The sequence below is a fragment of the Ptychodera flava genome, chromosome 20, assembly GCF_041260155.1.
Source record: "Ptychodera flava strain L36383 chromosome 20, AS_Pfla_20210202, whole genome shotgun sequence".
Classification (NCBI taxonomy): Eukaryota; Metazoa; Hemichordata; class Enteropneusta; family Ptychoderidae; genus Ptychodera; species Ptychodera flava.
In genome coordinates, this window is record NC_091947.1 from 32,477,130 (window position 1) to 32,489,967 (window position 12,838).

Consider the following 12,838-nt stretch of genomic DNA (forward strand, 5'->3'; position numbering starts at 1 on the left):
AGGAAAATAAGATTTTCGATTCTCCTATAGTAACACGGGAAAAGATTTCTTACACCAAATGAACCCCCACAAGTGGTAAGCTTAGAGGCGCATTCTACCTTAAACTCTCAAATGGTGGTGGATAGCAGATCAAGACGAACAAAAATTAAGCCCCTCATTAAATGTTTTTGCAAGAACAGGGCATCTGTATTCTAACTGCACATTTAATTCCATGTCACAGGATGACATAAGGACTGAAATCGTCGCTGGGAGTGCAAATGAAGGCCACCTTAAAGCCAATGACCTTTACGTAAAGGTAAATAGATAGGATTCTATTTCTTGCGTGTCTGTTTACGTGATTTTACTTTTTTAGCTCCCATAGCCATATGTATATATGGCAATGGAAGCTATTTTTATAGGCTAGGAAACTGTCTGTATGTATGTATGTCTGTGTGTCTGTATGTCTGTATGCCTGTATGTCTGTATGTCTGTCCGTCAACATCAAAAACTCCAAAACCGCTGCACATTTCATCTTGATATTTGGTGTGTACATGGATGATGGGCTGTAAATGAGATTTTGTTCAAATGAAGTTGTCATTGCCAAAAATATGCAAATTAAGTAAAAAATGTAAAAACAGTCAAAATTGAAAAAACTCAATAACCACTGAGCAGATTACATGAAAAATTAGCATTTAAGTACTTTGGGCTGACCTGAAATGATTGTGCACATCTTGGGTCAGTATCTTGGACTTGCTATTTTTCATGAACTTTTTTGGAATTTTCTCCTATCTTTGGTCAAAAAATCTCCTTCTCTGAAACCACAAGTCCGATTGATTTGAAACTTGGTATGGAAATGTATAGGAGTGACCTTTCCCAAATTTGGGCAAATCGTGGTGAAATTTGCATATTTGCATTTTTGGGGTATTTTTTGGTGTTTTTGGTAAAAAAATCTTCTTCTTTGAAACCGCTTGTTTGATTGCTTTGAAATTTGATATGCAGTTTACTTAGGGTGACTTCAGTCAGGTTTATTCAAATCGTGGTGAAATTGCATATTTGTATTTTTAAGTCAATTTCTGTCATTTTTGGTAAAGAAATCTTCAAAAATCTTCTTTTTCAAAACTACCAGTCAGATAGCTTTGATATTTGGTACATATGTCCCCAGGGATGATCTATTTCAGATTTGTTCAAATTGTGCAGAAATATGAAATTTGCATTTTTAAGGCAATTTTTGCCATTTTTTGTCAAAAAATGTATTTCTCTAAAAGTACTGGTCTGATAGTTTTGAAATTTGGTATACAGGTTTTTATAAATGAACTAAGTAATATATATTGTATTTCTGATGAAATCTATAATTTTGTATTTTTGGGTCAATTTTTCCATTTTTTGTTAAAAAATGTATTTCTCAAAATGTACTGGTCCAACAGCTTTGAAATTTGGTATACAGGTTTCTATTGATGAAATTATGATGAAATCTGCAATTTTTATTTTCGGGGGCAATTGTTGCCATTTTTGGTCAGAAAATTTTATTCTCAAAAAACTACTCATCAGATAGCTTTGGTTGACATGTTCTTAGGATGATCCGATGTGATATATGCAAAGTATGATGAAATCTTCAATTGTGTATTTTTGCAGCTATTTTAGCCACTTTTTTCTGGCCACTGCATTGAGCTATCAAAGATTTCCACCTTCTTCATCAACATGTGTCAAAAATAGTTATTCTCTACATAAACACAGCGGAGTTATATCGGCCGCTTGGTCGCTTGTTGTTATATCTTTATCACTCTCCATGGGCCAAGGCACACGTAGGGGCCAATGTCATCACTTTGTGCCAGTCTGTGTATGTCTGTCTGTCTGTATGTTTGTCTATGTTTCATACAATTGTTGGTTTGTTTTGATAACTGTATTTTATTTACTGACGGTAAATGGAACATTTCACCATACTGATTCCAGAATCAAACTGAATATTTGCATGTAAATAACACATGTGCATCACACATTATTTACACGAGATTTCTTAATTTAAATATATACAACCAAGGCAAAACTTATCCAAGTACTAGGTGCCTCACTGCTAATAAGTCAACCAGACGAAGCCGAAGGGGAAGAGATATATCCCTACATTATTGAAAATACGTCTTTCATATGCTTGAGATTATCTCTTTAGATCCGTCTTCAACACTTCATCTCAAGTATTACAGAACCATCATCAATAATTGATTGTAACACAAGTGGTCATTCACTTTAATGTATCTGATGCAGGTTATTGAACTGGACTATGGAATGAAGGACAGAAACCCTTTAGACAGTGTTCTCTTCTTCAGCAAAGACAAACCTGATGAACCAAAATCATTCTCGGAGCTACAGGAGCAGGTACATATTGCAGTTTACACGAGTCATACAAATAATTCTGGACTCACCAAAATTTTAGCCAATGTTGATTTCAGTGGTGTGATACAGTAGTTTATGGAGTACTGCTAAGTAAATAGGTTCCACATTCACTGATCCTTTCGTTGATGTTAGATGCAGCTCACTTCGACCATTGTTTAATAAGTTCATCGTGTAACACTTTGATTTGAAAAAAAGAGATGTGATATTCTTTTAAAATACAGAATATCCCGTGAATAAATGACCGTTGCTTATTTTGCAGGTGTCCCTACTGGCTCCAAAAACATTCGAAGAGCGACTTTTGTTTATTTATGTAAAGGACAAAAAAAATAGAAGCGTGGCGGTCGACTGTATAGACCAATGGGTGATGAAATCACCATGGGTACATGAGGTATGAGTATTTTGCTGACCGTCAGACAATGCTGTGGATGTGGAATGATGTATTTGTTTGAATAAGATAAACGGGTATCTCATGATATATAATATATTATAATATATATATATATATTATATAGATATAGTAAAGATATATGACATATAATATAGAGAGAGAGAGAGAGAGAGAGAGAGAGAGAGAGACATAGAGAGATATAGATATAGATATATAGATATAGATATATACATATACACAAAATGTATACAATATATATATGATGTTCTTGTTGTATATATATATATATATATATATATATATAATATATATATATATATATATATATATATATATATATATATATATATATACACACACAAAATGTATACAATGTGCCCTCCCGGTTATCACCATAATGGCTTTATGGCAACCTCTGAACTTGGGCACAGAGAGTACGGTACGTATATATATATATATATATATATATATATATATATATATATATATATATATATATATATATATATATATATATATATATATATATATATATATATATATATATATATATATATATATATATAGATATAGCTTCCTGGTTTCTGACTTTAGATATGCCAAAAACAAGTCCAATTTACGTTGTTGCTATACTGCTCAATATTTGTCAGGGTACAGTGTATGAAGCTGCAGTGAGGGGAGTTTTGCAGTATTGGCTAACATATAAAGATATTTTCATAGTTGTGATTTTTAAAGAAATTTTCAAATTGCTTGTGATATCAAGTAATTTCTTAGTTGTTTGGTTAACGTATTTTCGGGGATATCCTAAATTCATGTGTATTGAGTTCGTCACTTTTTTGTCAGAAACTATCTTTTCTCAAACAACTTGACCGATAGCTTTCAATTTCCGGTTTAACTTTCCGGCGATAACCCAATTCAGATTTACTAATGATAATTTTCAGCCGTAGTTATGAGCCATACCTTTCTAATAATTTGTCAAAACAACATCTTCTCTGAAATCGCTGGTTTTATGACTTTAAAATATACTTCACACTTATCTTGCGTTGGTTTCTTTATGGTTATTTTTATGATAATTAAATTCAGAGAAGTAAATTTTTGCTATCGCAGTCAACACCTCAGATTTTCTGAAAATGCTGGCGTGAGGAGCTTATCAGTTGATTTGCAGTTTCCTAGAGACAACTTTACTCTGATTTGTTTAAACAAGGATGATGGAACTTGCACATGTTTTCGTATCATCAAAAGTCAAAACTTTATTTTCAGTTCCTTTACACTGATTCAATTGCACTTAAAATCAGATAATATCATCGTCGTTTTTGCTACATTTATTACACTCTCCGTATATTTTATACCTTTACAATTATCACATGGAAATCAATGAATTTGGTGGGCATTTACAAACAAAGAGCATCAAATTCGTGCATGTTTTGACACTATCGGGAAAAGGATTCGAGTGCGAAGGGATTAACGGTAACACGCTTTTTTCAACCTATAGTTTCATAGTGTTATTTAATTATATTTCTGAAGAAGTAAGTTTATGTAAAAACGGGATAAAACGTTCACCTGCAGTGCATAGAATAAATTACTAACGACATTTAAGTATTTAAAAGTATTTTCTGTACCTTTGCAAAATATCATTTTTTAGATTTTGGCTATTCCATTGCTGATTAATTCGTCCACATTGTAAACATCACATCCCTTCTCTTTCCATCAAGGATAAGTAACCTCATAATATTATATACTTGATAGATAATAAGTATAAATGTTTAAATTATTTTATAAAGATACGTTACTACGTGTAACATAATTGTTAAGTAAGGTTCCTGACGCTGAAATCAAGCATCGTTACCATTTTGTTGACTGATTTACAGGATGTTGGGACAGCAAAAACTCCACAGGATGTTATGATGCCGACCACCCCACCTCCAGTATCGCAGACTGGTATGCCACGCCCACCTTCAAAACGTCGTGGTCCTCCAGGTGAAAATGACGAACCTGAAGGCGCCAAGAAGAAACTGTTCTCCGAAAGTGAATAAAATCGCAACGATAAATAAACCCATATTTTCTGTCAATGAGAAAGAGTGTGTACCCCATATATTGGAAGAAATTTTAATCGACTTGATATAATGTTGTTATGATTTGTACGCTTAGAAGAATTAACTAACTGGTGCAGTCAAGATTCAAAACTGGGATTTCATGGCATGATTACTTTGATGTCCAAGATATACATTTTATGAGCTTCAATAGTTGGACCTATTGATGTATTTATTCGCCGTAATTATTGATTTGTAGAATACCATTTCTAGTCCTACTCTCAAATTTATGTCCAAAATGCAAAGTGCAACTTTCCAATTCTGCACTTGTTTGTGGAAAATCCAAGTAATAACGGGTGGTGCTTGCTGAGACTTGCATGCTAAGTTTGTATTTCAATATTCTTTAGGAGGAGGAATGAAAAGAAATACTTGTTTTATGGATTAAGTAATGAAAATATTAAGTATACTTATAGCTATTGTCATTTGAATTCAATTTTTGAATATGTGTGATGTAGACGTGTGATGATTAATGTGATTATTATAACTTCTTTGTTTGGTCTTCATGCAAGATTGTAAACTCAGTGTACGGTTTTTAAAGTTAGTCGTGTTCGTAACGGGTTTTCTAGCAGAATATCGAGGCAATGTCATGAACCTGTGTACGACAACAGTAACGTCAATCTCTTTTTCTCACTGAAAGTGACTTTGAACAGATATTTTAAAACTTTCTATTTATGAATAATTGTTACAAATCATCTCTTTTGTCTCTTTCTAAACCGTGTATCTGTATTTTATTAACATTCTTCCATGAATGGCCTCGACTGCGATAGTCATTGTTAATTAATAAATAAATAAACTAATAATCTTATTGTTTCAATACTTCACGCCAGGGTCTGCTCTTTATTGGTGAATATCAGCAATTAAGTCATTCTGTTCGTTTGTCAGCTTATTTTTCACCGTACTGGAATTGAATTGAATTTCTACAGATGATGTTTATTGCATGACTTTCATATTTTTATTTTATCAGAATCCGTAGTTTTTGTTCTATATAGTGTTGTAGTTGTTGTAAAACCGGTGATCATGTATGCATTAAAACGATGGTCGTCAGGGACGCTACATGATCATTTTGAAAATGGTAGGATGAAATTACTACATATTGCATTCATATTGCATTCACGTCATCAATTTAATAGTTATGTTACACACGGAAGTGAAAAGTAAATGGTTTGTGGGAATATTCAACTCGCATTAACACAAAAAGACATTAAACTCAGCCATAGACTGCGGCAGCGACTTACGATGTTTATTGTAAGCGGAAGCTGTACATGGCGAATTACCATGTGACTGAGTCATATGTCTCATTGCCTAATGCATCAGTCCCGGATATACGGGCATGTACCGCTCGAAAAGGTCATTTTTCACGAAAAAAATCTGACCGTCGGTCGAATAACGTCACCCTCAAAAAATCGTGAATTGTGAATGGAAACCGTACTGGCAATATTACAGGAATATCCAGAAATCTAGTCGTTGTTGTTTGTTTGTTTATGTTTATATTAGTCGTGTTGTTTTTGACCATAAAAATTCAGCGAACATATCTACTGTGTTTTTGTTGTTGTTGTTGTTGTTGTTTCAAACGTAATGCCCATGTCATAAGAAACGCTAAGGACGCTATCATTATTTGACCCAATGTAATTCTCCCCAATGTCCACTCTCTCTGAGTTGAGGAAGAGAGTGTAAGCTTAAGTTTTGAGAGACTTGCATCGGGTCAAATACTTGTAGTGTTTCTTATGACATGTGCATTACGTTTGAAACAACATGTTATGTTCGTTGCATTTTATTGGTCAACAACAACAATACAACCAACAACAACAGCCAGACTTCTTGGTCCCCCATAGGTGTACATAAGCAAGTTAATTTTTGCCTGTAGGTAGGACTCCTCGTACCAAAACATGACAATAAACAACCCAAGTAGCTGTAAAACCAAATGATCTCTAGTTTTGACCGAATACTATTTTTCTTAGGATTTGATAGGATTTTAGACTTCCACTATGTTCACAACCTACAACTACCGATTTACTTGTGTTCGATTTAAGTCTCAAATATTTTTGGTATGTGTAGACAGATTGCCGTACTTGTAATTCCACTCCGATAGAAGTAGCAAGATCAACTGCGAATAGCAGATAAAATAATGTTTTGGTTGAGAACACCGGCATATTCGCGTTGTGCATCAACGATACCATTATTGAATAAATGAAAATGAAGTACTGCACTTTTCCTTATTGTACTCCAAATTGGCACGTAAAAAAAATCTGACGACAGGTGCTGTGAACAGGTTTCATCGCTGAGGAGTAATAACTCGTATCAACGACGACGATATCCTCAGTATGATGCCTTTAAGACTAGTTATAAAGCAGCATATAATTATTTTACATTTATCAAGCATATACTCTGTCAAAGCTTGTCCAAAATCAATGAAAGTACAGTGAAGGTTTCTCACTTGAAACGTGCTAGCTTCATATTCGTACACACAAAAAGAGCTGTTAACGTGTTGTTTGGTCAAGGCGATCAGCCTCGATCCGTGTTGGTGATCGATGGGAAAACCGCAGTGAAGGAGATTAGGCCCAACAGTTATGAATTAATACCCACTGGCAGTCGTCAGAGCCACCAGTTCTAATCAATCTTGTAACTTTATAGCCCACACCTTTGGTCACCTTTCATGGCACTTTATGGATAATGCTGCAAATTATTGTATGTAGACTGTAAGCATTAAAGTCCCGAACATTCTGCACTGGCCGATAGTGTGACTGTATTCGAGATCACAATGTCTGTACTACTATTGAGGTACTATGCGCCACGAAAACTTCTCCTCCGTGAAACTTCAACCATTCTCTTACCAAATCGAGAATAAAAATCTGAGGTCACCGTGTAAAGTTTGGTACTAGAGAAACAGATTACTGAACATTTATCGATATTTGAAATTCAAAATGGCGGTAATCCCTGTAAGGCTGTGTAGAAAAATTAAATTTTCGATTTTTAGCTCCCATATCCATATGTATATATGGCGATGGAAGCTATTCTTATAGGCTAGGGAAATGTCTGTATGTATGTATGTATGTCTGTATGTCTGTATGTCTGTCCGTCAACATCAAAAACTCCAAAACCGCTGAACATTCATCTTGATATTTGGTGTGTACATGGATGATGGGCTGTAGATGAGATTTGTTCAAATGAAGTTGTCATTCAAAAATATGCAAATTAAGGGACTGGTCAGTTTCTTCAGCCTGGGGGGGGGGCGGTGGATTCATGGGGGGGGGGGTCACCCTGTTTTTGACTTTGGTGATAGGGGGGGGTCACCATGTTTTTGAAATGCCCAATAGGGGGGGTCAGTGTGTTTTTGAATTTTGACACAGGCTCATCATTGCCTAAAATGCTAGTGTCAGCCACAAATTTCATCATTCAGTTGAATTTTTCGGCGCGCCCTTCGGGCGCATAACTTTAATAATCAGTCATATTTTTCAGCACGCCCAACTTTAACATATCAAGCATACATACATCAGAGATATCTGTATGTTCAATATTTTTCAGCGTGCTCTTCAAGCTCATTACTTTTATATATCAGACATTTTTCAGCATGCCCTTCAGGTGCATGACTTTAATATACAAGGCATATATATATATAGATATCAGGATGTTTCACATTTTTCATCGCGCCCTTTGGGCGCCATACTTTAATATTTCAGAGATATCTTGATGTTTGCTAAGTGAAAGTGTACCATTATGAAATCTGCATTTCATATGAAAAGGATGACAAATTCCTGATACTTTTCTGTTCTCTCTATGAGAATTCAGTATGAGAAAGCAACATGCACAAATATTTCACAATATATTTGATACAGTGACTTATTTTAGAAATAGAAAAATGACAAGATATCTTTCCTTCTCATTGATGCAATTATTTTCCTTTGTGTCACTGGTTTTCTGTAGAAAGATGCTTTTTTATGAACAAAATAACAGTTAAAAAAAGGCAGTTTTTGTCATTATTACCTGTGCTTTTATGGTTTCAATGTTACAAGAAAAGGTCCTCTCAGACACTGTACACATCAGATTTGGCTAAAAAAGCTCTCTATGGCTCCTCAGGAGATTTAATTGGATGGTTGGCAAGTCTTAACACCCATAAAAGTTTTTGATTCACTGCTTTTTCCTCTTTGATATTAATGATTGACATCCATTTCTGTACAACAGTTCAGGACATCTGGTTAAGCATAGAAAGTGTGAAATACATTCACAGCTCATTCAAAATACAGCTCATTCAAAATGTACTGTATTCAAACTTTAAGATTTACATTTTGAAATTCCTATCTTACAACTGACATGTCAACAATTTCATTAAAACATAGAATGACTATTTAAAATATAAATATATGTAAAATGTAAAATATAATATATACATACATATATATATATAATATATATATTTTATGTCCACCTTTTGTTTTACCTATGTCGCGCGCCGGGGGGGGGGGGGGGGTCACCCTGTTTTCGAAATTTGGAATAGGGGGGTCACCCTGTTTTCAAAATTTGGAATAGGGGGGTCAACCAGTTTTTGACGTCGGCAAAAAATAATCCACCGGCCCCCCCCCCCCCCAGGCTGAAGAAACTGACCAGTCCCTAAGTGAAAAAATCTAAAAACAGTCAAAATTGAAAAAAACTCAATAACCACTGAGCAGATTACATGAAAAATTAGCATGTAAGTACTTTGGGCTGACATGAATGATTGTGCACATCTTGGGTCAGTATTTTGGACTTGCTATTTTTCATGAATTTTTTTTGTAATTTTCTCCCATTTTTGGTCAAAAAATCTTCTTCTCTGAAACCACAAGTCCGATTGATTTGAAACTTGGTATGGAAGTGCATAGGAGTGACCTTTCCCAAATTTGGGCAAATCGTGGTGAAATTTGCATATTTTTAGTTTACATGTCCATAGACTCCCATGTATAAGGCAGATCTCCATAGACTCCCATGTATAAGGCCACGAAAAATAAAAATTTAGTTTCTCATCGTATTCACATTGCAAAAAGGATGCAGTGACACAATTTTTAGTCCCCACGGATGAAGTCCATTGGCTTATAGATCGGGTCATGTCCGTCTGTTCGTCCATCCGTGAGTCCATCCGTTCACGCAGATATCTCAGATATTTTGGCAAAATGTCATGTGACCTTGATGACCTTTGATCTCAAATATACATATTTGTCCATAACTCAGTAACCACAAGTGCTACCACCCTCCATATATGGTATGATGGGACACCTTATGACGCCACATATTGTACCTCATTAATTATGCACATATCTAATTTTGAGCGAGCCAATAGAGCTAGAGGTCTGATTTTTGGTATATAGGGATAACTTAGCAATACAATTTTTTTGACAAAATGTCACGTGACTTCGGTGACCTTTGACCTCAAATATACATATTTGTCCATAACTCAGTAACCACAAATGCTACACCCTTCATGTATGGTATGATGGGACACCTTATGACGCCACATATTGTACCTCATTAATTATGCGCATATCTCATTCTGAGCACGCCAATAGAGCTGGGTGTCTGATTTTGGTATATAGGGATAACTATAGGAGAGAAATTTTTTGACCAAATGTCATGTGACCTCGCTGACCTTTTACCTAAAATATATGTTTATGTCAATAAATAAGTAACCACAAGTGCTATGTCCATTGTATTTAGTAGGATGGGAGACCTTATGACAACACACACTTTACCTCATTTAATTATGTACACATCTAATTCGGGGCAAGCGAATAGAGCTAGAGATCTGATTTTTTGGCATATAGGGATTAATTAGCAATATAATTTTTTTTTAAAATGTCATGTGACCTCGATGACCTTTGACCTTGATTATACATAGATATGCATATCTCAGTAACCACAAGTTCTATACCCTCCAATTTTGATAGGATATTAGACCTTAAGATGTCACATCTTGTACCTCATTTATAATGCGCATATGTATTTCTTGACTGGCCAATACTGCTAGAGGTCTGATCTTTTTCCCGATTTAGAACCATAACTTAGACATGCCTCATGTGTTTCAAATTGGGAACAACGACATAGACCTATGTGCCCATAGATCTCAACATATACACTCCAGTGACACTTCTTAATGACCACATTTTCCTGCCCCATCAAGACTAATACTCCTATTACAAGTGGGGACTATGTCATTGTAAATGACTTGTTGAGTTAATGGTTGTATCACAGTATTCCATATATCTAATTCTGTATTCTTTCCATTTTATATGCTGAATAAATACATTAAACATATTTCACTGTCTCCAGTACATTACATTAAGTATTTTCACTTCATGCACTTTATCCCTTTCACACATGTTCAAATATCTGACCAGAGAACAAACACTAAATAGTCCACGATGGGAGCTACAGTGTCATTGACGCTATTATTAAAAAATTGAGACGACGAAAATTTTTCTTACGCCAAGAGCTTTAAAATGAGCCCCCGCAAGTTCAGGACCAGAAAAATATTGAAAAAGATAATTGAGAATCCGAATATTTGTCAGACGGTCCCCGAGGCGCATTCACCTTAAATATGCTATGTAAGAGTAGGGACTGGTCAGTTTCTTTAGCCCGAGGAGGGCGGTAGATTCATGGGGGGGGGGGGGGTCACCCTGCTTTTGAATTTGGTGAAAGGGGGGTCATCATGTTTTTAAATGCCCAGTAGGTGGGTCAGTGTGTTTTTGAATTTCGACATGGCTCATACTTGCATAAAATGCATTGTGCCAGCCACAAATTTCATCATTCAGTTGCATTTTTCGGCGCGCCCTTCAGGCACGTAGCACGTAACTTAAATTATAATGAGACATATTTTTCAGAGCTCCGTCCCAGTGCAATTTAAATATATCAGACATATATATATCTGAGATATCTGTATGTTGAAAATATGGTTCTTACAGTGACAAGCTTTCGCCTTGTTCACAAGGCATCGTCAGGTCCAACTGATGAACAGAATCCAGGGGTAAAGTACAGCCAACGGGAAAGTACAGGTGTGAAAAAAGGACAATAGGGTGTTAACGGAGTACAATGTTATGAGCAGATATATATAATATATATATATATATATATATATATATATATATATCTATTATATATATATATATATATACAACACACAAAATGTATACAATGTGCCCTCCCGGTTATCACCATAATGGCTTTATGGCAACCTCTGAACTTGGGATATATATATATATATATATATATATATATATATATATATATATATATATATATATATATATATATATATATATATATCATAGATATCTTGATGTTTAATATTTTTAGCGTGCTCTCCTGGCGCAGTAATCAGAGATATATGTCAAAAATATCTTGATGTCAGTAAATTGAAAGTCTGTTTTGCAAAGTGTACTATGTATTATGAAATCTGCAGTTCATATGAAAAGCATGACAAGTTCTGATACTTTTCTGTTCTCTCTATGAGAATTCAGTATTAGAAAGCAACATGCACTAATATTTCACAATCACATTTTTCCTACAATAGTTCTGGACATCTGGTTATGCATAAAAAGAGTGGAGTAGATTCACAGCTCATTCAAAATACAGTGATCAAACTTTAGAATTGACACTTTTAAGTTCCTATCTCATCCTATATAATATATATAATATATATATATATATATATATATATATATATATATATATATACACACACACACACACACATGAATGATTCAATTTATATTCCACCTTTTGTTTTACCTTTGTCGCGCGTAGAAGGTCACCCTGTTTTTGAAAGTTGGAATAGAGGGGGGGTCAGCCACTTTTTGACGTCGGCAAAAAATAATCTACCCCCCCCCCCCCCAAGTCCGAAGAAACTGACCAGTCCGGCCCTAACATGGCACAACAAAGTGGCTGGCGCTGTTTCACGTAATTCTGTCCTAACCTTTACGCGTGTGAGTATGTACCCAACACAGGCGTGCTGATTACCCAACTGCGAACG

At 35.0% G+C, this 12,838-nt stretch overlaps 1 protein-coding gene across 2 annotated transcripts in view; it reads left to right on the top strand.

Annotated features, from left to right (window-relative positions):
- LOC139120687 (uncharacterized) overlaps positions 1-5,666 on the top strand; it is a 45,801-nt gene extending 40,135 nt beyond the window's left edge. For both annotated transcript variants that reach the window (XM_070685218.1, XM_070685217.1), the window contains exons 25-28: positions 221-295; positions 2,239-2,349; positions 2,627-2,755; positions 4,624-5,666. In XM_070685218.1, coding sequence (XP_070541319.1) covers positions 221-295; positions 2,239-2,349; positions 2,627-2,755; positions 4,624-4,788 — 480 coding nt within the window. In that variant the 3' untranslated portion in view covers positions 4,789-5,666. The remainder of the gene's footprint in view (positions 1-220; positions 296-2,238; positions 2,350-2,626; positions 2,756-4,623) is intronic.
- The last annotated feature ends 7,172 nt before the right edge of the window (positions 5,667-12,838 follow it).